Source organism: Podarcis tiliguerta, assembly GCF_965153285.1.
Source record: "Podarcis tiliguerta genome assembly, chromosome: 2".
Taxonomy (NCBI): Eukaryota; Metazoa; Chordata; class Lepidosauria; order Squamata; family Lacertidae; genus Podarcis; species Podarcis tiliguerta.
In genome coordinates, this window is record NC_139535.1 from 67,725,135 (window position 1) to 67,750,179 (window position 25,045).

The following is a 25,045-nucleotide window of genomic DNA, read 5'->3' on the forward strand; positions in this document are numbered from 1 at the left end:
GAACAGTTTCAGGTTAAGAAGGGACCTCCAGAACGAATTAAGTTCTTAACCTGAGGTACTACTGTATCTGTTGCTAGAAACTGTAGGAAGGGAGAACACTCTTGTGCTCAGGTCCGGCTTATGAGTTTTTTGCAGGCATTTGGTTGGCATTGTGAGACCAGGATGCTGGACAAGATGGGCCATTGGGCAGATCCAACAGGCTGTTCTTATGTTCTTATGTACTATTGCATGCTTAACTCCTCACTAAAATCAATTGAACTTAAAAGTGCTTATCTCTGTGCCCATATATGTATACATTTCCCTTTAAAATTCAAGCATTCTTCACAACAAATCATATGCACCCAAGCATCAGATAAGCAGCTAGGAGATTCCATTATTCAAGGTAATTTCCCACCCCTCCACCTCCGTTGGGTATGCTTGACTTTTGTGGTGAGATATTAATCATTTCCTTTAGCTTCATGTGTATATATAAGAGCATCAAAGTCTTACCAGGTTCAGAACAAGGAAACTGAAGCACACTGCTATCACCACAATGCTGCCCCACTGTTTGATCATCCTTTGCCTTGGAGCATACATCAATTGCAGACCAGCACACAATCTGACCGCGAGAAAAGAACATATACTGGGTGGGCTTATAGAAACACAGCAGCGTCTGGAAGATTTGACACGAAGGGTATGCTATAACTGTAAAGCAAAGTTAACTAATGTTTGACTGAACTTTAAAACATTTGATCACGAAAGAATGCATTTCTACCAGCTAACCTCGTTTTGTATTTTGCTATTTGCAGACCAAACTGATACCCAAGGATCCAGCCATGGTAAGAAACTAAACCTGCCATCCTTTGCATGCTTATTTAGGAAAGACCTCCTCAGCTCCACTAAATTCAGTGAACCTTGATTCTGAGAAAACATGCGTATAAAACCAAGCCTTTCTGAATGAATCGGAATTGCAGTGGTGGGCACATGAGAAAGTAAAGGAAATTATAGAAGATTTACGTGTGGAAATGTGTCTTTGGAACCCTGCACTTTTCCCTGGCATAGGTTCAATGGAATTTAGGGCCTACCTGATTAAAAGTTAATAGGTACATAGGAAACTCCTCTTATTATATTATGTTATAGGAAGCTGTCATAATGTGATTCAGACCATTGGTCCATCTAGTTCAGTTTTCTGAGTCATTGCACTGACTGGCAATGGCTTTCCAGGTTTCAGACAGGGTTAGGGATGCTGGGAGTTGAATATGGGACCTTCTGCATACAAAGCAGATCATAGAATCATAGAATTGTAGACTTGGAAGAGATCCTGAGGATCATCTAGTCCGATGTATGCAGCTGTCCCATACGCAGATTGAACCTTACCATTATCAGCACCAAACTCTAACTAACTGAGCTACCCAGGCTGTGCTACTGAGCCTTTCCATGTGTACATTCAGAGATAGTGTCTTCAGAGGTGCAGTATTCAGAGATCCCATGAAGCTGCATCCTTTCTAAAATGCCACAGGGATAGGTTAGGTCCAGTGGTCAGTAAACTTTTTCAGCAGGAGGCCGGTCCACTGTCCCTCAGACCTTGTGGGCAGCTGGACTATATATTTTTTTTGGGGGGGGGGGGAATGAACGAATTCCTATGCCCCACAAATAACCCAGAGATGCATTTTAAATAAAAGGCCACATTCTACTCATGTAAAAACACACTGATTCCCAGACCGTCCATGGGCCGGATTGAGAAGGCAATTGGGCCAGATCCGGCCCCCGGGCCTTAGTTTGCCTACCCATGGGTTAGGATAATAAGACATGAAAAGTTACATAGAATTCTCCTCTTCCAGTCAATAATGGGGCTTTGCCATTTGCTGAGCCTCTTGTAATCCTCTGCCTTGATGTGTTCCTAAGGTTGAGGCAACCCTTGAAGAAGGGGGACAGGCAAAGGGGACTATCAAGGCATATCTAATTTTTAACCTTGTCTAATTGAACATGTACTTTGACTTTCACACAGCCACTACTTAACTACATTTTGTCATTTAATATTTACAGACATCACTACTTGTCCCAGAAAACTTCCAGGTAAGAAATTAAAACATTATTATTATTTATTTAAAATGTTGAATCATTTCAAATATTGGGTATGGGTTGCTAGAAGAAGTACTTTTGGTGTGTAAAGCAATTGGCATATTGAAAAGGAGGGAACATGGGTACGACATTAGGATGTCCTGGCTTAAAAGACATCCTTGGAAGTGGGTTATTTTCAAATGGGAACCTATCTTTCAAAATAATGGATTTCCCTTAAAATGGTAAAGCATGATCCTGCCAAAGTTAGTTCCCACTTATTGTGAGTGGTCTTAAAAGGGCTTGTGAGGTACAGAACATTCACCTAATGAAATGTCTATCATTTATGGATATCAACATGGCATTCTAAGCCTGGGTCAGGAAAAGATATCTATTCAGAACAAATACTACTCCTTAAAAGAGTAGGCATGACTTTCCTGAAAGTTCTTCTGTGGAAGGCTCTTAGAAATATGTAAATGGGAATTGTGCAAGAATACTGAATTGTGTCTGGTCTTAAATAACTTTGGCATATAGTATGTTATTCTACAGAAGGCTACATAATTCCTCACATACTCTCATTTCAGGAATTTTGTGTAAAGGATAATTTGGATGTATTTATCAACTCATTGGAATTAGTGAGGGCTGAAACTGATGACAACGTGCACATTGACAACTTGCGCAGAAGCCTTAAGCACTTAAAAAAAGATTTGCCAAAAAACGAGGTAAGTAAAGCTATTTTAGCTAAGTTTTCAGCAACAGTATATTGGAACATATTTACCCTTACAGAAACCTTACAAAGTTGCTTTAGTTTAGCTCCAGTTTGTCCCTATTTGTACATCCTGATTGATCCATATTGCTATAGGGCCTATAATAATCCAAAGCCACAAAATCCAGAGCCTTAGCTATGATGCTGAAGCACTGTTGTATCAAAGGCAGCCAAACCACGAGGTGCTATCTTATTTGCAGTGGTTATAAACAGGTGTTTGTGCAGCAGTAGCAAATTCAACATTCTAAGTATGTGTAGTGTATCAGAGCTGACCAGCTCTGATCTATTTACGCTGCTCTGCCCAGAGTGGAGGGGGCAACCCAGTCCGGTGGGCAAGGTACAAATAGATTATTTTTATTTTTATTAACACATAACCTCTCCCAAATCCCACTGTAATTCTCTAAATTCCCATCAGGATTTCCCTGACCACATCTTAACAGTAATGTTAAAATATTGGTTGCAGTTGTGGGCTAGAGCTGGGGATCTGGAACCACTCTGATAGTCCTCAGGCACTCCTGAGAATGGCTACAAATCCATCTAATGCATGTGCTGCTCTGGGGGTGAAGGGAACCCTCAAGTGAACATCTGAGTTGCGCAGAGACTTGGAGCAGAAGGTGTGTGGAGTGTTGATGCAGCCCTGGTCATGAGTGGGGCAGTTCCCATTAAATATCAGCTGCCATCACATACAAACTAGATAGGTTGTCTTCTCGTGCCACCTTGGGATCTGGGTCCTCAGTCCTATGAACCACTCTGTCAGTGAAACTGCTGACAGGACTGTTCCATAAGAATAAGGTTCAGCTCTCTACTGTTAGGATTTAGTAATGTGGCTGGAGGGCCAGGAAAATTATCACAAAGTGGGAAATTGTGGTATATATGCTTAAAATACAGACCTGGTTCAACCCTAGTCATATGCAAGAACTAGCAACTCCAGAATATTACCACTTGCATCAAAAGGATGCTTCCTTCAATAGGCCTGGAAGATCCATGTGGTGTGAACATAGATGTGCTTTCTGAGCTCCGGTGCCCTGTCTTCAGTCACCACAGGTGCACATACAGAAGTTAAATTCTGCATGCAGACCTCTTGTTGAGAGAATGGGGCACATATCATTTGGTGGAGCAGAGCTTCCTCCTTAGGTTCTTGGTAAGGATCCAATGTTGATACAGCAATCAAGTTAGGAAAGAGCATTGAGGGAGAAGCAGCTGACTTTGTACATCAAGTGCAGATTCCCAGAGTATTAATTTCAATTCCCATCTTTGGAAATAAACCATGATGGAGCTGCAACAGATAAGTTCCACTGGTTGTATTTTGATGGCCATTAAGATACTTGATGGTCATGAAGATGACTGATTTGGGGAGGGTCTGCAGCTTAGTGGTAGAGCATTTGCTCTGCATGCAGATGGTCCTACGTTAAATCCCTGGCATCCTTAAGATGCCTTTTTGAATTTGCAATTTCATTGTCACTGGTCATATGCTACCATGCCTAACAAAGTAATCCTTTGCGTGTACAGAACTAAATTTAGGATGGCAGCCTAAAGGAACTTCTGGTGGTGAAGGTTATCTTCATTAGAAATATTGATATGTTGGGTTAATGCAATCAGTTGACAAAACCAACATATTTTTAAATGCTTCAGGAGTGGCCAACATGGTGCTGTCCAGATGTTGTTGGACTACAACTCCCACCATTCCTGACCACTGGCCATGATGGTTGGGACTGATGAGAATTGAATTCAACAGTGTTGGCAGGGCACCAATTTGACTGTCCCTGGATTAGTCACATGTGTGTGGTCAGTAATAAATAGCCTGATAAGTTAGTGATACAAGTGATGCCAACTTCCACCTAAATCAGGATTCATGGGACACCATACTCAACATATCTGCCCTGTGGAAGATAATATTTGCTCACACTGCACTCTGGGTGGTTCCAGACAAGTGTTTATTGTGAGATTGGCACCCCTCATATGTGAAGGTTTTCCACAGTTTTCCATCCATCATGGGCATAAAAATGCTAACCCTAATTTGATATGTTAATTGGATGTTTTTTATTGGAAAATTAATAAAAATGATTTAACAGAAAAATGCCAACCCAGTATTTTTACACCATTCAATCCTGGTTTTTCCTTTCCAGAAATAATTTGACATTTATTATTTTTAATAATTGCCCATGACTTGTTTGTGATTTCTCAATGACCCATTGGCAACCTAAAGCACCTGACTGAAAGCAAGCCGCAAACAATCTAATTTTTCAATGCAAATTTTTGCCCCACAGGAGAAGAATGAGAATTGTACAGCACCACTCAAAAGTGTTGACAAACTCTTAGAATACCTTGATCGCTTTCTGAAAACCTTGCACAGTCATTTGCGACCCAAAAAAGCAACGCTGTGAACTTGGACCGTGCAAAGGATCGTTTGCTCTGCTGTTCAAGAGGATCTCTTTGACTAATCAAGTGTGTTGAACAAACCAGGACTCTCATCAGTATGTATCATGGAAGAAGAAGAAGAAGAAAAGGAATTCAATTTGCTTGTTAACTTATAACAGTGTGTCAAAGATGAAACTATTTATTTATTTATTTAATATATTATTTAATGTTATCGAATCGTAATACATATTTATTTCTGTACATGAAATCATTCTAGAAATACTACTACTTATGACCTCATTTTGCATAGGGCCTTCTCGGTAGTGGCGTCTGCCCTGTGGAATGCCCTCCCAGCAGATGTCAAGGCAATAAACAACTATCTTACTTTTAAAAGACAACAGAAGACAACTGTTTAGGAAAGTTTTTAATGTCTGACGCTGTATTGTTTTTAATATTCGGTTGGAAGCTGCCCAGAGTGGCTGGGGAAATCCAGCCATATGGGCGGGGTATAAATAATAAATTATTATATTATTATTATGTTATTCAATATTTAATTGATATTTCCACAAATTTTAGCACACAAGAAATCCCCCAGACATTTTCCTGCTTTATACTCCCTGCCATCCTCCCTTCACCACCTAAAAATACACCCACCCTCCCCAAATTATAAATGATCAAGCAATACCAATATAATAAACAAAAACAAAAACAGGAGAAATGGGGCTAAAGAAAGAAAGTGTGCTCCAAATTTTGTCTTTGTCTGATGTGTCTCCCAACTGTTGGGTTTGGGACTCATGGATTACGGGCAAATGGCACCAGAAATCCATCCAGTGAAGACTGGTGCCCTTTGGGATTGGTAGGAGAGAAGGCAGGGGACATTGGATTGGATGGAACCAGACCCAATCATATGCAGAACCAGCTAATTCTGTCTTTGTTTCCAGCCTCCTCTCTGCTGAGTTCTACAAGGGCATCAGAGTCTAAAGAGGAGGAAGCTGGAGGGTGCTACTCTGGGCTGGTTATAAGTAGGAAGCTGGCAGCTATTGGGTGGGGGCTTGCTGAGGGCAGGCTGAGCTTTGTGGGGCAGTGCCCCATTTGCCCTAAAAGACTAGCTTCCACCGAACACATCTCAAATCTTGTGAGATTTCCTTTTTGATGTTTATTCCACAGGAACTGGGCTGTCAGTTAAGACATAGATCCTCCATTTCTTTTAATGACCACAGCTCCTCTGGAAGGTAACACTCAACATAGGCTAGGGACTTCTTTCAAATGGGATTGTGAGAAATATTTTGGGCCCTGGTGAAGCCGTAAGTTATAGACCCTCTTATGTAACATGCTGCTTTTAACTGAAAGCACTTTTTAAAGATGATTGTCCCTGGTTGTCTAGCCATTTATACTTCAATTCTAGCTGAAAGTTGAGGATTGCAAAACTAAAAAATATCTACACAGGAATGCAGGTAATTTATATATAGTATTATTGTTCTTTGCAAAATTATTTATAATTTTATTTATAAAGTATTGCATAATATTTGCGAACGAGGCCAACAAAAATGTATTTACGAAAGTTTTGTAGGTATATAACATATTTAAATAAATTTATTTTGTGCAATTCTTGGTTTTTATTATTATTGTGAGATGGAATGTTCAACTATGGTCCCATGGTGAATATACTTGTACACTGGGGTTTTCTCTATTCCATCTCCTTGAATCATTTTTCCTAACTGTCATTGCTGAGGTTTGCATGTAAGTGATACAAAGGTCAAGAACAATTTCAGCTCATATTATCTGGTAATGATGGCCAAAGAAATTTTAGAGCCTATATGAAAGTGATTGCTGAAACTTTAGTTCACACAAAGCTCTCTGACCTGCAAAGCCTGCCACGTTCATTTTTCTGGATAATATCCCTTTGCACACCCGGATCAGTACCCTCCATTTATAATCATGGAGCAGTTTCATATCTGTAGCTAGCATACAAAGAAACCAGCAGCCTCCCACCAGTACAACAGACAAAATTAATTCATGTTACAGGGATTGAAGGACAGAATGATATATTATGGGGACATTTGCCTATCTTAAAAAAAGTCCTTAAAACAGTCAGCTTCATGGAGATGGGGATGGCACTGTGCTACAGTGCAGGACAAAATGGCAAATTCTTTGGAGTAAACCCACTAAACCCTGTGTAACTTATTTCATATATGAAGAATATGTGTATGTGGAAAAACTGGCACGTAATACATTCATACATTATTCTGTGTATACTTTTTCCTAGTCAAGTGATATTGCTGTTGGCGGGTGGGGAAATGGCTCGTTTGACAAAATGAAACCACATATGTGGGCAGTGAAACCACACAGAGATTTCTCCTCATGATAAACCATTTGTGAAGCTCCAGAGTCACTTCACACACACACCATTTGCACATGGAATAACATCCTCTTGTGTCATAGGGTCCAAAACGCAACCAGATACTTGGTCAGGAATAGGAGAGATTATCTGATGGAGGGAGCTCTAATATGCAAATGCACCTGCCTGACTTAAAAGTAGTCTCATTCCAATGGGGACACAGTTCCCCACCACAACAAACTCATCCTCAAATTGGGGCCTGCACCCCACCATTGCCCATCCCCTCTTTCCCCTCCTAAAATGGGGAGGGAGGAGATGGTAGCAGGCAAGAAGGAAACCTGCAACATCTCTCCTCAGCAAGAGGAAAGCCTATAAGGCCTCTCCTCAACAGCCCCTGTGGCACAGACCTCTACTCAAACACTGTAAATGTGTCAGTTGCTAGAGACACTCAAGTTTTGAAATGGGAGGCACACATTTCCTCAATTCTTTTGTAGGCTATGTAGTCCAACCCTCTGATCAATGGAGGGAATCAAGAGCTAGAACCTCCCAAAATGATGCCTTGTCAGCCTCTACTTGAAGGCTTCTGATGAGGCAGATTACCAGTCCCACAAGTAATTGGCTCCATAGCTGAAATGCTCTTACAGTAAAGAAGGTTCTCCTAATTTTCAACTGAAATCTACCCTCCTGTAGCTTAAGCCCACTAAGCAGAGGACAAGTCTTTGCTTTCATTGGGAACATTGCAATGACCACTGGTGAGCAACATGAAACCTTCCAGTCATAAAAAAGTGGGGGAATAGGAGGAGGTTGGGCCGTTACTCATTCCCTTAATATACCACATCAGTTAATGATGAACACTGGAAACAAAAAGTGCTTTCTTCCACTGTGGTGGTAATGTGCTTTAAAATGAGATTATTTTTTTAAAAAAATTAACGCTGCTGCTGGAATAAAGGAATGAGGAGAGTGAAAAGGAGACAAGAAGGTAGGTGTGTGTGTGTGTGTAAACAGAGGTCCTCAACCTTTGTAATGAAAACGCTGAGCTAAGTATATTGTCAGAGGCAACTTGCTTTTTAAGTGCTTTTGAGTGGACTTGTTCAGTGGTGAGAAATGTATGTGTTCTCTGGGTCTAGTTGCTTGGCAGCAGAGGTGAGGTCAGTACTTAATTTCTAAAGGAAAGGGTGCTTGGGCTTATGCCATCACTCTGTAAACTCTGCTAATTACTCATAAATGTGGGTGGGAGATGCCATGTTTGCTCAGAGGTTTTGGGGAAAACCTCTCTTAGGTCATTTAATTTTTAACATGTCTACTTTTATGACATGGATTCATTGACTGATCTGTGACTATTACCTACTGCTGCGCATCAATGTTCCTCAGCTGTAAAATGGAACCATATTCTAAACTGTATGCATGGAATGTTGTCCACATACGCATATTAGGAGCATATCTCTTAATGGTGAGCCTCTTTCATCATTTCCACTCCATTGGTTGCCTTTCCCCCTCAATAGTGGTGGCAGGCTGGCAGCTGCCATCTTCTTTTGTCCATAATGTTTTGATGGCTGTGAAGAAATGAGGCTTTACTGCCCTCAACTGTATTGATAATGAATGTATTGCTTGTATGTCTTATTGCAGTCTGTGATGGGGTTATGGGGATGGCTTGGTGTCCCAGTAAGTGCCTCAAGATTCCAAACATCAAGACAAAGGCAACCATCATTGCTGAGGCACAGGACTTCACATCCCTCATCTGAGGGTGACAGATTTAAAAGAACCATACAAACATGCAACCTGAGGTAGGGATCTGTGATTGACCAGGGGGGGTCCTATATCCAGTGGCAGAGCAAGCCAATTGGGTGCCTGGGGCAGGATGCTCTGTGGGGCCTCCAAGGAGTCTGCCTGCCTCCCACTCAGCCGCCCTATAGCTGAGGGGGAGGCGGCAGGCAGACTGTTTGGGGCAGCGTGGAGTCTGCGGGTGCCCAAGCCACCGCGTCACTCCCAGGAGAGAAGCATGGCTCAGGTGCGCTGCAGGCCCCGCGGGGAGTGCTGCCTGGCATTTTGTCACCCCCTCAGTGGTGACACCCGGGGCGACCCGCCCCCACCACACCGCATTTTCTACTCTGGAAATTCTTTGGTTCAAAGGGATCTCAGCATGATAACAAAAGTTACTAAACAGCCTCGGTCCAGTATATCTGAAGGAGCGTCTCCACCCCCATCGTTCTACTCGGACACTGAGGTCCAGCGCTGAGGGCCTTCTGGCGGTTCCCTCACTGCGAGAAGCCAAGTTACAGGGAACCAGGCAGAGGGCCTTCTCGATAGTGGCACCCACCCTGTGGAATGCCCTCCCATCAGATGTCAAAGAGAACAACAACTACCAGACTTTTAGAAGACATCTGAAGGCAGCCCTGTTTTGGGAAGCTTTTAATGTTTGATGCATTACTGTATTTTAATATTTTGTTGGAAGCCGTCCAGAGTGGCTGGGGAGGCTGGGCCAGATGGGTGGGGTATAAATAATAAATTGTTGTTATTATTATTATTACTCATGAGTAGGAATACTAGTGAGAGTCTGTTGAGTTTAAAGGTCTGTGTAGGCCAGGAACAAAAGATGGATTTTCTCCAATTTTGGCTTTTTTTTGCTCCAAAGGGAATATTTTTGGGATTCTGACATTTTTGGATATTTAATGTGTGTGCGCATGTGGCTGTAAGCCGTTTGGAAACCTTTGAATGACAAGCAGCTAATAAGTTCAATTAATTAATTAATTACATCTTTTTTGGGGGGAGGACAGTTGCCTGTCTTATATTTTTCCATCTTAGTAAACTAACTTCTTGTTTCATAAGCCTATGTGGCCTCAGCTTATACTGAACACTCTTCTGCCTTAAACCCCACCCTACCTAAGGAAGCTATGGGAGATCCCAGGGAACTTATGGAGGCTGTTTGCTAAGCCTAGCAAATGATTAGTCTCTTATCCAGGAGCAACAAAACCTCAAACAAAGGAAGGGTAGGTGCAAGCAGACTAGTACACTCTTCTGTGACCATGTCTCAGTTCCCCAGGTGGTATGAGAGCCAGGTGGCTGGGATGTGATATCCTCAAATCAATCTGCCACCATTTCCAGAATGTTGTGAGATATGAAAAAGAAAAGGAGTTGCTAAAAAAAATTCATTTCAGAATACTGCTCCATAGGCATTCATGTGTTGAAGGCAGGTAATAGCCATGCTCTTTTGCCGTTATGTAAGAAATAAAGTCAGTCCAAATGATAATTCTGGCAATCTTTGACATAGCAAAACAGGAGATTTGAAATTCTAAATGCATGAGCTTGTATATTAATGTTTTTCCCATAGAAAGAAACAGCTGCATCTATTTGCATTTTATTGTTTTCGCTTTTTTAGTTGCAAAAATGCTGCCACCTCCACCACTAAGAATCCAGTCACATCTGGCTTTATCTAAAAAATGTTGATCCTTGAAATTGCTCATTTCATATGGTAACATCCAGGAAAATGGGCAAAGCATACATCTTCCTCCTAAATATTGCTCTGTTCTTATAGGGCCACCATTCTAAATAACACCAAGGAATTATCTTCATAAGCAAAAGGGGATAAATGTTGGACTGTGTGTATATTTCCCCCCTATTAATAGCAAAGTAAATCCTCTCACAATAATTTGTGATGTGTTTCATGATAGAGCTGAAAGATAGTCACAGTAAGCAGATGAACGGATAATTTTGAGAGATGAAAATAAAAGGCTCCCTTCTTATGCTCTTTTAAACATTTTTCTCTTCCCTCTTCTTCTCTACTGCCTTTTCCTTGCTTTGAGACACACACACACACACACACACACACACACACAGACACAGACACACACACACACACACACACACACACACACACACATCTTTTCAAACAACTGCCAGAAGTATTCATAAAATGCAATGTATTCTGAATGTGTTTTGAACAAGGCTTTCTAGATATACTGCAGTGGTACCTCGGGTTACAGACACTTCAGGTTACATACTCCGGTAACCCAGAAATAGTACCTCGGGTTAAGAACTTTGCTTCAGGATGAGAACAGAAATCGCACGGTGGCGGCGTGACGGCAGCGGGAGGCCCCATTAGCTAAAGTGGTACCTCAGGTTAAGAACAGTTTCAGGTTAAAAATGGACCTCCGGAACGAATTAAGTTCTTAACCAGAGGTACCACTGTATTTATGGCTAACCCATATTTCCAATTTCTTCCTTGAGGATACCGATTTAACAGATTTCCAAACCAGGTGGAAATGTTGCTTATATTGAAACGCTTGCTCTTATTTTAAGTTATTCTGATCATTTACCATTTGATCCTTGAAAGCTGTATTCAGAACCCTTAAAACATTTGTTCTGGGTGCCTAGTACAAATGCTGTCTCCAGACACTATACAAGCGCACCTGATCTCTGGAGCATAACCAATTGCAAATACATTGCTTAACTCTTTTGAAATGGAAATAAAGTTAAGTTTCTTCAAGGGCACTGTAAACACATTTATTCATGTATAAAACTGCCACCCACAGGGTCAAACTATTGTTTCATCTAACTCTGTGCTGTTTTCATCAAGGTGGGGGATTTGTGGCCCTCCCTTGGTTAGGGATGATGGGAGACTCAGTTCAACATCTGGAGAACCACAGGTTCCTCATCCTGGGTCTACATTGATTGGCATCTGCTCAGGGTCACAGCTGCCAAAGTTGTTTCCAGCCCACACCTTATGTGGAGATTGGATGTGGATGGATATTAAGACTTTGTGCATGCGGACCAAGAGCTCTACCCCTAATCATGCATGGATACCATATTCTATGCCACTGACCTATTCCCCACCCCTCCCACAAAAGGAATGTCAGGTAGTGCATTAGTAGTGAATTTGTTCACATTCAGTGGCCTTTCACTCCTTTCTACTTCTACATGCTGGCAAAAACAGCTTCCAGGAAACAAACCACTTTTAGAGCAGATATTTTTCATTGTGGTTTCTAGGCAGATGCTCTCTGTTTCGCGAGAGTTGTTTTTAATTTTATCTTAGTTTGAACTTAGGCTCTTAGAGAAGAAAAACACTTTGGGAGGAAATTGCTCAATTTCAAGATAAGCCAGTTAAGAATGTTGATGGCTACAATCCATTGCACATTTACCTGGGAGTTACTCCCATGGAATTCAAGAGACCTACTACAGTGTTTTGCTTTGTTTCACTGCCAATGGTGATAAATGCCTTTAAACTCACCCAGTGTTTGCTGTAGCCTGTTTTCTATGACCAAAGCTCTTGTGACTACTCCTCATGAGCAGTCTGCTGAAGTATTCACTCTCAAAGCTGAACCCAGAAATGATGGGTGCCATAGTATTGCGTGATCTCTAGCACCATGGGTACAAGTGGCATTTTATTGGGTAGCTGTGAGTGTCAGATAGTCGCAACCTTCTGGTGTGCTTTTGGAACCTAAAACTCTGCTAATATGGGCTTGGCCTTGAAGTTTGTTTGGTGCAAAATGTGGCAGCCCAAGTACTAACACCCCTGGTGAAAACATATTCAGCCAATCTTTCAGTATCTGTTAATTTAAAGATGCTATTCAAGTTATAGGTGGTGACCTATTAAAATGGTGCATTTTAATGGAAATTGTATACCTGAGAAAACTCTTTTCTGCATACAGCCATCACTCATTAAGAGCCTGCTTCAGAAAGGAATTGATGATGAGATGGTTTGTGGGGTTTGCTCCAACACTTTGGAGCTCCTTATCAAAGGAAGTTCATCTGAACTTAGTGGTTTTCAAAAGCATCTGGACCTACACTGCAACATATAAATTATGGATTGGCATACAGCTATCGTTCTGACATTTATTAAATGTAAATACCAGGGTATACCAATCAATTACTTCCAGGTTAATTTGAGGAAGCTAAGTGATCTAAGTTTTTAATATAGCTTTCTCACCTGATATAAAGCTAACTAATGTTGTCAAAGTGCCTTCTGCCACTTTGTCCAGTTCACACAAATACGGAACATCCAAAGACAGTGCAGATAATAGCTGTGGGTTTGTTTGGTGTGTGTGTGTGTGTGTGTGTGTGTGTGTGTTTTTACAACTATTCCTTTCTCACAAACTTTTTTTAAAAAGTTTTTAAATCAGTGAAGGTGTTGGGTTGGATCCAGACTGAGTTAGTGACACTTGAGTTCCAATGAAATCAAGGGAACTGAAGTCATGATGACTAACTTGCCCTACTGGTTTCAATGGCGCTAAAGTGAGACTAACAATCTGGATCTAATATGCTATATTTAGTTATAAATAGGAGAGGAGTAGGAGAGAATGGAATTATTGGTCATTAGAAATGAGTAAAGAAAGTTGCCTTTCCATTATTTCTGGTGGTGAGTTCAACGATGATGTGTTTCTTAGAACACTGACTTTACGAAAGCAAAATTTCCAACTATCAAAAAGTTCCCAAATGCAGCCTGGACTTCAAACTGCCTTTCTTATACTTACAAAGTAAAGCTTTCTGTGGTTAGCATCTCAGTTTCTCTAAACCCACAAAGGTTTTCATTTTTAAAAAATGTCGCTTAACTACTTTCAACCTTCAATTTATTTTAGTTCGTCCAGTGCAGTAGCAGTAGCAGTTGCAGCACCAGGAGATCAATTCACAGTGGCCCTGAACTTTGAACGCTAATCACTTCTGCTAGCTCAGCCCTTAATTGTCTGTGTTTGGGTCCTCGCTGCAGCTCAAGATCACAACTGCAGAGCCACACACCAGATTTCAGCTCCAGCACTGCTATAGAGTAGCAGCAGCCATCACCAATCCACTGGTAGCAATGGTGGTTCACTGTCATCATTTATGGTGCTGGTGGGTCTGTTTAAGAGCACTCGGGCTGTCTTGCAGGAAACAAAATAGGGACAGGAAGAGAAAGATTGCCTCGGGTGGCTATGGGACACATGCTCTTTGGGATCATCAGGACCAAGTCAGAAGTAGGATGGAAAGATCCCAGGAATGTAGGGAGAGTCATTTCCATGCTGCGCTGACACATTTCTTGCATATTTGCAAATATCTGACCTGGGATAATTTTCACACCTCTTCTCTTCCCTAATGACAAGTATATGGTTGTGTGTCTTGCTGCTGGGCTATGAGCTCCAGGCATCTGACACATGGAAGCTAAAGCTGGTGCAGAATGCAGAGGCTAGACTGCTGGGGCAGCTGGTGACACTATTGCTAGAACATCTACATGGACTGCCCATATTTTACTGGGCCGTGTTCAAGGCCCTTTTGTTAATATACAAAACCCTGAATAACTTGGGTCCAGGGCAGGCTACCTTAAGGATAGCCTGAGCTCTGATGTCCAAGCTTGATCATGGACATCATCCAGAGAAATGTTGTGAGTTGCCTTAGCTGGCATTCTGGCTTTTGACTTTCAAGCATCTCTTGAGAAGTCCCCCCACCCCCATCAACCAGCCTATTCAGTTGTTTAAACCTGTTTAAGTTGAGCCAGTCATTTTAATGCTTGTTCTATACTGCTTTTGATGTTTTTGTTTTAAATGTTTTTATACTGCTGTACACTCCCCTGGTATTTTATGAAGGGGCAGCATAGAAATACTTTTATAAATAAAGAACTAGTCACATTCCTTTGAGAGGCTTTGCCTGAGAGGGAAGTTACACAGGGAATGTTCATGCATACATGCGTATCTGCTTGCATGTATGCAAAAAAGAGAGGGAGCTGAATAGCAGCCATTTTAAAGTCAGCAACCTGAACTTTGGTATTTCTAGCCATGCAGCTTCTTCCACTCTTTGATCAGAGTTACTCAGAAACTGCCTGTGCAATTCCCAGCATTGTCCAATTTATGACTCGACTCTGCATGGATTCCCTGTCACCAAACAGCTTTTAAGTCATCACTGCTTTGCTAACGGCTCTCCGCTCGCAATTGGACCTCCCCCCCACCCCCGGTCTCTCTTTGTTGAGGTGGACAACTGTGCATTTGGCATTCTCTGTTTCGAGTTCAACTTTGAAATCTCCTGTATCCATCGTTGCTAATTTTCTCCACTGTCGTGACGCATGTTATAAACTATGGGACTGAGGGTAACAGACTGGAACACAGGTTTTTCCCTCAGTGTGTGGGCCTGTCTTCTGAGATATGGTTCCCACCCTCAACGAAACAATACAATAAGCACATTGCACAAGGGGAAAGGGGAAACACACACACATCTATAACTGCCTAGTATATTTAGAATGGCCACTCTGACATTTTTTAATTACTGTCACGGAAAAACCCTTCTTAATTTTAAAAAGGTCACCTTTGTATATATTATTAGCGATAAGAAGCAAACCTACCTGGTGCTCATATTCAAGGAGTCAAGGCAAATACAACCTCATTAATTGCACTCAGGCAAAGTGTGGAGTCTGAAAAGCATTCAGTCTTTAACAAACGTGAATTGTCCCTTTGAGTAAAGCAGAAGAAAACACCAGAAAGGTGTGTGATGTGTTGATAGATAGCAGCAGCCTCCCTCAGGCACCAATTTTAAACAGCGCTGTGGCTGAGAGGGGAAGTGGCAACCCAACAGAGAAGGTTGTTGTCAGTGGTGGTCACTGATGCTTCTCGCAGCTTCCTGCCTGCCGTTGTTGATAAATGCTAGCTATAAAAGTTTTGTTTTCTGATTTCTGAGGGTAAATGTTGTTTTCAAAAAAGATGCCTATAAGCCAGGGGTCGGGGACCTGTGCAGTGGTTAGTGTCGGACTAGGAGCTGGGTTCAAATCTCCACTCAGCCGTGAAACTCAGTGGGTGACCTTGGGCCAGTCACTGCCTCTCAGCCTAACCTACCTCATAATATTATTCTGGAGATTAAATGAGATGAGGGGAGTACTGTGTACACCACCTTGTGCTCCTTGCAGTGTGGGGGTGGGTGGGGGGGAAGGGAGGTAGGATATAAGTGCAATCAATCAATCAATCAATCAATCAATATATAAATAAATGTAAATTATAATGTTGCTGGACTAGTGTTGCCATATTTCAAAAAGTGAAAATCTGGACAGAAAAGTTGTGGAACTTTTTTTAGTTTTGCCCAAAGTCATTGGCCTTTTGTGTGTGTGTGTGTGTGCGTGCGCGCGCAAAATTGCAAATAAATTGGACGTTTTAGAGCTATTTTTGAGGGAAATATGCAAAAATAACACTGCCAACATCAGCTGCCATGTGTGTGGATATTCCTGGACATTTAGCTGATTTCTGCCCAGACACTGTTTGAGGCTGCAGTATTCCGTGTATGTCCAGGGAATTCCGGATGCATGACAACCCTATGCTGGACCACAAGTCCCATCATCCCTGACCATTGGTCCTGTAGGTCAGGACTGATGGGAGTTGGAGTCCCAACAGCATCTGAAGGGCTGAAGGTTCCCAATCCCCATTGTAGACCATTCCTCCCTCCTGCCCCACCGCATTCCTGCCAAGACCAAGGAGAGTTTCCCTGGATTTCTTTATTGCTGTTAAGTTGGATTGAGGTTAATTCACACAGGTTGTGCACAATTCACTCCCCACAAGAAGGGCAAGATGTTCCAAGGGCTTCGTTTCCACCTGGGTTTTGTTTCCTTTGGAGGAAAGAATGCTGGAGGCTTACGGTGCTTTTTGTAATATCTGTTTTATGATACGAAAGACGCAAGCGGAGCGTGAGAAGCGTCAAGCACCCACCCCCAGGATGCAAATGTGCTATCTCTCTTTTGATCTCCACACAGAGGCACCTCCAGATGCTTCCAGATTTAGGCTAATTCTCAGTTCTGTTTCTCTGTCCCTCCATCTCTCTTAAACAGTTCCTTTCCACGTACAGTGGTAGCTTGGTTAACAAACTTAATCCGTTCCGGAAGTCCGTTCCAAAACCAAAGCGTTACAAAATCAAGGCGTGCTTTCCCATAGAAAGTAAAGCAAAACAGATGAATCCGTTCCAGACTTTTAAAAACAACCCCTAAAACAGCAATTTACCATCAATTTTATTATGAATTAAAAAAAAAAAATCTTACCTGCATTGTTTGGATGTGGGGCTTATATCCATTTCCACAGTCACACAATCAATCAATCAATCAGTAGCTGAACTGGATTCCACACAGTTACAACAAATTAACCGAAAAAGCCTCAAAAACAAAAACGCAAAATAAATAGCAAAAACAAAAGCGCCAAACTTAATCCATTCTGGAAGTCTATTTGACTTCCAAAATGTTTGAAAATCAAGGCAAAGGCACAGCTTCTGATTGGTGCAGGTGCTCCAGAAATAGCCGACAGCTGCATCGGACATTTGGCTTCTGAAAAAAAGTTCGAAAACCGGAACACTTCCGGGTTTTTGGTGTTTGAGAACCAAGGCGTTTGAGAACGAAGGTACCACTGTATATGCATTTGCACACATAAAGGGTGAGTCCTTTAAAAGAGGCCCCGTGGATACAGAGTACACATGTTCCACAGGTCCTCTTTCAAAAGACTTACCCTGTACATACCTGCCAATCTCTCTGTTGCTGTACATGGTGGGCTGTGTTACCCTTCCCCAACTGTTGATGTCTTTCTAAATCTCTGTATCAAGAAACCGTCTTTTAATTACGGTAGCTTTCATCAAGTGGCCATTAAAGGTAATTACCATTTTTGTGTCAAATCCCAGACTCCAACCAGGCATTGTTTTAAACGGGTAGGCAACCTGTGACCCTCCAGACAGCCTGCAGCTCCTATCATCCCTTATATTTTAATAGTGGCAGGAAGCAGTGATACAGGTTGGGTGACTGACGTGGTTATTGCACACACAAGCATTGTCCTTCTCTTGTCATGGACTGGCTAGATGCAGAGAGGGGGTGGGAGGCACCAGCTGAGGAACCCCCAAGGGAAGAAGGCTCAGTGCCAGGGGGTGGGGGTGGGATGATGATGGTGGTCAGAGGGAGAAGAGGGAGCAGACTGGGAGTAGGAAGTGTTGGAAGTTGGAGAGGTGACAGGGTTTAGTGAGCAGGAATAGTCAGTGGCAGAGGGCAGCCCAGAATCAGAGGTAGAAGTGGAAGCTGGAGAGGAGGGGAGCCAAGAGCCAGAGATGAATTAGGCTGGGGGGAAATTCAGGGTGTGTCGCCCTCCTGCTGCGACCAGCTTCCCTCCCCCTGGTCTTCCAGAACCAGAAGAGATATGAAAAGGGAGGAGTAAAGGTAGACACAAAGCCATACTGTGACATCTCAGATTTCTTGGGAAAGACCCAGGTGAGGAGAAGACTTAGGCAACTGTGGGAAGGTGGAGAATTTCAGTCCACACAACTGCCTCATAGGGGCAAGATCTACTGGGATGAGTTGCTGTGCTCACTAGGCCTGGCCTCCTTAGCAGACCTTGTTTCCTTGAATAAAGAGTTGACGTACAATGTGTGATTTATTGCTGACCTGCTCCTGACATCTGCTTCTGACAGTCAGTGAGGTGATTCTTTCCTGCAGGTGCACAGTTCTAGAGTAGCATGAGATCCAACAACACATATCCAGTTCTCAAACCGTTCTGCTTCTCACAACCACTTGTATTATGTTACTACACCAACATAACTGTGACTGGATCCGGGTAACCAGCTTGGCATGGTACCAAATGCTACAACTGAGTGATATTCGCACACCAGCAACCAAAGGACAAGATGCCAAAGCCTTTATAGTACAATATCCAGGAGGGGTGGAGGGAGGGGTCCAGAAGAAGAAGGATATGGGGGGAGGCTGCTGTTTTTTGTGCTATTCCAGTCTCAAGTTGCACAGAGGGCTCAGTACAACCTGATAACCCGTCAGCATCTAAAAAAAAACCCTCATCTGAATGCCAGGTGCCTTCTTTCCTCACTCTGTCTTACAAGATACAGACAGAGATAACTTCACCACCCACCAAAGTTGCATATTTCCTCTCCCTCTCTGCACCCTATTTTATTTTTTGCTTGGTTTGCCATCTAGCCAGATGTAGAGTTATGCCTGCAGATATCTATCTATCATCTATCATCTATCATCTATCATCTATCATCTATCATCTATCATCTATCTATATCTATCTATCTATCATCTATCTATCTATCATCTATCTATCTATCTATCTATCTATCTATCTATATCTATCTATCTATCATCTATCATCAATCTATCATCTATCTATCTGTCTATTATCTATCTATCTATCATCTATCTATCTATAATCTATCTATATCTATATCTATATCTATCTATATCTATCTATATATCTATATCTATATCTATATCTATCTATCATCTATCTATCTATCTATCTATCTATCATCTATCTATCCATCTATCTATCTATCCATCTATCTATCTATCTATCATCTATCTCTATCTATCTATCTATCATCTATCTATCTATCATCTATCTATCTATCTATATCATCTATCTACCTATATTTTTCTATCATCTATCTATCATCTATCTATCTATCTATCTATCTATCTATCTATCATCTTATCTATCTATCTATCTATCTATCTATCTATCATCTATCTATCTATCATCTATCTATCTATATCTATATCTATCTATCTATCTATCTATCTATCATGTATCATCTATCTATCTATCTATCTATCTCTATCATCTATCATCATCATCATCTATCTATCTCTATTTATCATCTATCTATCTAACATCTATATCTATCTATCATCTATCTATCTATCTATCTATCTATCTATCTATCTATCTATATCATCTATCTATCTATCTATCTATCTATCTATCTATCTATCTATCTATCTATCATCTATCATCTATCTATCATCTATCTGGGGGGGGCAGGTAAGACAGAGTTTCACCCATGGCCACTTACCAGGAGGGAGAGGAGCAAGATGGCAGCAAAATTGTATCTGCCTGGGAGCACTGGATTGGCTCTGTCTGTGTTCAATCAGAGCATCCATTTCACCACTACCTAGTCCTTCCTGGTGGGACGCGGGTGGCGCTGTGGGTAAAAGCCTCAGCGCCTAGGACTTGCCGATCGAAAGGTCGGCGGTTCGAATCCCCGCGGCGGGGTGCGCTCCCGTTGCTCGGTCCCAGCGCCTGCCAACCTAGCAGTTCGAAAGCACCCCCAGGGGCAAGTAGATAAATAGGGACCGCTTACTAGCGGGAAGGTAAACGGCGTTTCCGTGTGTGGCTCTGGCTCGCCAGAGCAGCGATGTCACGCTGGCCACGTGACCCGGAAGTGTCTCTGGACAGCGCTGGCCCCCGGCCTCTTGAGTGAGATGGGCGCACAACCCTAGAGTCTGTCAAGACTGGCCCGTATGGGCAGGGGTACCTTTACCTTTAGTCCCTCCTGGTAAGTGGCAATGATGCCCCACCAAGAGCTGCTCCTGTTGGCTGGCCAACTCAAGGTATCACCCTAATGTGAGTTTTTGAATTTTTCTTGTGGGTCAACATGGCTGACTTTGATTTGTGGATTTACACGATGACAGATTCTGTTATGAGTCTCAAATTTCATCTAACCCCGCCACCCTGCTCTCCTCGCCACAATATTTTTGGCTGCTGGCTAGATTTGAGGTATAGCTTTTGATAACACCCATGTGATAAAGTATACAGCTTGGTTTGCTTCTCGTATTAGGAGGATGGGCACTGCCTACAAAGGGAGAGGGGTCATCGGCTATGCTTTTTGTGAAGGCCCCTTAGCTACTATTCACAGAAGGCTCTGAGGAAGGCATGATTTAGCTAAAACTCAGGGCAACATGGCCAGCTTGAGAAACTTTGCTGCTGGATGCAAAGGACAAAATGGTGTCCCCTTCTCTTCTACCTGTCAAAGCAGACTGGAATAGCTTGCTTCTCTGGTGGCCGGGCAACACCCTCTACTGTACCTGAGGGCTAAGGGCAGGGCGGGCCATGTGGCACACACAGAGACCTTGTTCACCAATGCCTTGCCACTAGTCCCTGCCTATCAGCATCTACCACATGAGGCAGTTGCCTCCTTCTGGTTAATGGTAGGGCCAGTTCTGAGGGAAGAATCAGGAGTTTGGAACATGTACATTTTACTTAGGTCATTCCTATATTCACCCCTCTTCTTAAGGCAGTGAAATGGATATCAATCTATTGCTTTCAGAACACCAATAACTAATCAGATTGTGGTTCATTCTCAGCAGGGTCAACCAATGGCACTGAATGCTTGTCACTCAGATACTTTTCATAACCAGGTCATGCAAGAATTTGCTTGCTGTACAGTCATTTCGCGTTCTACTCTTTATGGAGAAAAGCCACAGGGTATATGGGTTTTTCAAAAAAATGATTTTTATCTCAAAACTGACTGTGACCACACTAGCAACCTTGCTACGCAGCATGTATATATTTAGTTTCCCCTCTTTGTCCTGGACCTGGCCTTAGTATTTCCCCTGTAAATACATAGGGGGTTTTTCTCCCCCTTCTGGAACTGTATGCTTGGGTTTTTTCTCTCTTTCCAACCCTGCTCCTCCATTAAGCACTGCATTTTGACTATTTTATGGTCATGCAGCAATACCTAGTAAAGTTGATACAGTATAAATCACACCCCCCCCCCAATAGCATGATATCTGGGAGAATTAGCATGGTTGCAAATTTACACATGCACAACGGACAATGAAAATGGCAAGGAATGAGAAGGGAAGGAATCATCATAGGCCAAATAAATGCACCCCAGTCACCCAATATCACGGAGAAGCACAATGCTCTTAGCACTCGATGTGGACTTCCCCCTCCACAGGGTTAAAAATGCTTGATTACAAGGGAAAGAACACATGTGGAGCAGGAAACAGCAGGTTAGGAGAGGGTTAAGCTTCTTCTTGCATTCCTGGAGCTAATATAGGGTGGCTGCAAGGCCCACTTTCCACAGGACAGCCCTCTTTTTGCAATATAGTCAGAGGACAGTTCTCTGTTTGAAGGCCCAGTGGTTACAAGGACCCCTGGAGGTTATGCTCTGCCACCACAGTCGGAGGCAATGTGCCTCTGAATGGCATTTGTTGAGAATTTGCGACGGGGAAGAGAGTGCTGTTGCCTTCAGGTTCTGCTTTGAGGTTTCCCGTAGGTATCTGGTTGGCCATGGTGAGAATTGGGTGCTGCAGCAGGGTGGGTCTTCTTGTGTTCAGAAATCCAATTTAAAGATAATGAGATCCAAGAAGGGCAAGCAGAGATGTTGAAGTTGTCCACAAACATCTAACAGCTGGACAGCAGCATGAGCAGGTATGAGGTCTCCTGGCCTCCGCCTTCCCTGCTATGGAGAGGTGCGTTGTCTTTCTGTTTGGGTTTTTTGTGATTTCTAAACTTGCATCTTTCACCTTTTATTCATTTTATTTCATTAAAATTATTTATAACCCCCCTCTTCATTGTCCACACAGTCCTGTTGTAGGAGGGGGTGGGAATTGTATACGTTGTACATAACCTTGGGGATTTCGTTTTTATTTTGTTTCGGTCTTGTTCACTGTCAAGATCGGTTCCACAACTGAGAACACCCTCACCCAAATCACCACATAAGTGTATTGCAGAGGACTTCATGACTGAGGACTGTGTATTGCAGAGGACCTTTAAAGGGCACCCCCAGAAGATTTCAGAGTTCAGTTGTGTGCATGGTGTTGAGGACAGTGTGTTGGACTGGGACCTGGGAGATCAGGGTTCAAATACCCACTCAGTCATGAAGCTCACTGGGTGACCTTGGGCCAGTCATTGCCTCTCAGCCCAAGCTCCCCCACAAGCTGGTTGTGGGGTTCACACGAGGGTGGGAGAACCATTTATACCACCTTGAGCTCCTTGGGCGGCAGGGAAAAGTGCGATAAATAAATAAACCGCTCTGGGAGTTTTTCTACCATCAAGCGGTATATAAATTTAGGAAATGAATGAATGAATGAATGAATGAATGGAGTGGGCGATCTTTCACATTATCTGTGTCCCGAGTCAGCTAGGGCTTTATATGTCAAAATAAATATTGCATATTGGCAACCAGAGCACAGCTTTCCTCACCAATATTGTATGTTGATGGTCAGCAGTTCCCCACAGGCAACCTCACCAGGGCATTCTGCACTTGCTGCTGCTTCTGAGACAGGTCCAAAGGCAGTCCACATCAAACAAATTGCAATTATCCAACAGTGTACTGGGCCCAGGAAATCCTGTTGACATCCCCGTATGTTTGTGTTTTCACCAACAACTATTTAATGAATGGCCACTGTTAATAATGTACTTCCTGCATTTCATTTCCCTCTTGACCTCACAGTGCACAATCCATTTTATGCTCACTGTTTACGCTCCTCTTCCTTTAACTCAAGATTTCCTGTGCTGAGCCTGTGATGAAGGGGACTGTATTCCAAAAGCTTATTCCATAATAAACTGGTTAGTCTCTCAGGTGTCACAAGATTCTCTGCTGGTTTTTTCCAGCCACTTCTCTGGAAATTGTACTGAGGCACTGAGGCAGGCAAGGGAGCCTACGCCAGGTGCAAAAATGTCATTCTTGGTATAGAGCAAGTACAGGGAAATTCAGAGCTTGCTCATCTCAGCAATTTTCAGATTGTTTGTGGATGTGTAGCTAAGCCCTGAGGAGGAAGCCCTGAGAAGGGAATCTAGAATTCTGTTCTCAAAGCCTCTTTTTTTCTCTCTCTACATTTTATCCCTAAAATTCTTGGTGTAAAATACTGCACTTAGGGCTAATGCAGCCCACGGGAGCAGCAGCAGCCCCTTCCTTTAACACTTTGTAATTTTGCCTCTGTTTCCATTTGTGCAAAAGGAATGTACAGCAAATCGAAAGGGCGGTAGCTCTATGCCTCCACCTTGTTTCAATGTCTGAAAAAGTTATGACCCTTGGTTTGCTTTTTTGCTTTATTTGAACACCTCCTTGGGGCAGAGACCGGCCTCAGCTGCCAATTTGTAAAGCACAGCAATGGCGTTCGATGTTCTCCCCACTACCCTGAGCAGGGAGACTTTCCAGGGACAGCAGCGTCTGGATATTTTTCTTTGGATGAGAGTCCTGAGCATGTACGGCATTGTTAATAATGTGCTTGGTTTATGAATATACAAGGATACGTGGCTGCAAAAAGCAGGCTCTCCTACAAGGCAGCTGATCTGCTGCCTCTCACCAGATTCCAGAAAGAGGCTCTGTATGGCCCCAGGGTGCCTTCAGCTGGCTCATAGCTCCCTCCCTCCCTCTTCCAAATTGCTGTTTTAGCTTTCTCCCCCTCTCCACTCTCTCACACACTCATGCATCCACCTCCTCATCTGAATGGCTGTCCCTAAACTTCAATAGACATCTCAATCAAAAGCATAGAGATGCTCAGCTCTTTCCTAACTATCAGCTACCATTGAGGAAACAGTGTAAAAAAAACAAAATCACACCAGTACCATTGTCTTGATACTGGCACTATGTAGATTTAATTCAGGTAAGGAAGATCAGAGCCAAGTCAAAGATGACTGACCAATGAGTAAAAGGAATTTTTTCTAACTTCTGGTATTGTTTACACTCATTTGCATCGCAGCGGTTACCATAAAGTTAACCCTTTTTAAAGCAACAACCATCTGATTTATTTATTTTTAAGTTTATCGGCCAAAGAAATATTTCTGGGGTGATAAATTTAGAGTGCGGCATTGGCAACAACTTGTTTTGGCAGTGAC

General features: G+C 42.6%; 1 protein-coding gene across 2 annotated transcripts in view; it reads left to right on the plus strand.

The window, feature by feature from the left end:
* Positions 1-532: 532 nt before the first annotated feature.
* LOC310672109 (uncharacterized protein) overlaps positions 533-25,045 on the plus strand; it is a gene marked incomplete at its 5' end in the record, with an annotated part of 28,459 nt that continues 3,946 nt past the window's right edge. The window contains 5 exons of one of the 2 annotated variants that reach the window (XM_083428752.1): positions 533-673; positions 789-818; positions 2,026-2,055; positions 2,622-2,759; positions 5,071-5,860. In XM_083428752.1, coding sequence (XP_083284878.1) covers positions 533-673; positions 789-818; positions 2,026-2,055; positions 2,622-2,759; positions 5,071-5,187 — 456 coding nt within the window. In that variant the 3' untranslated portion in view covers positions 5,188-5,860. Of the gene's footprint in view, positions 674-788; positions 819-2,025; positions 2,056-2,621; positions 2,760-5,070; positions 5,861-25,045 lie in introns of those variants that run through there. The other variant, XM_083428753.1, reaches the window with a different exon arrangement.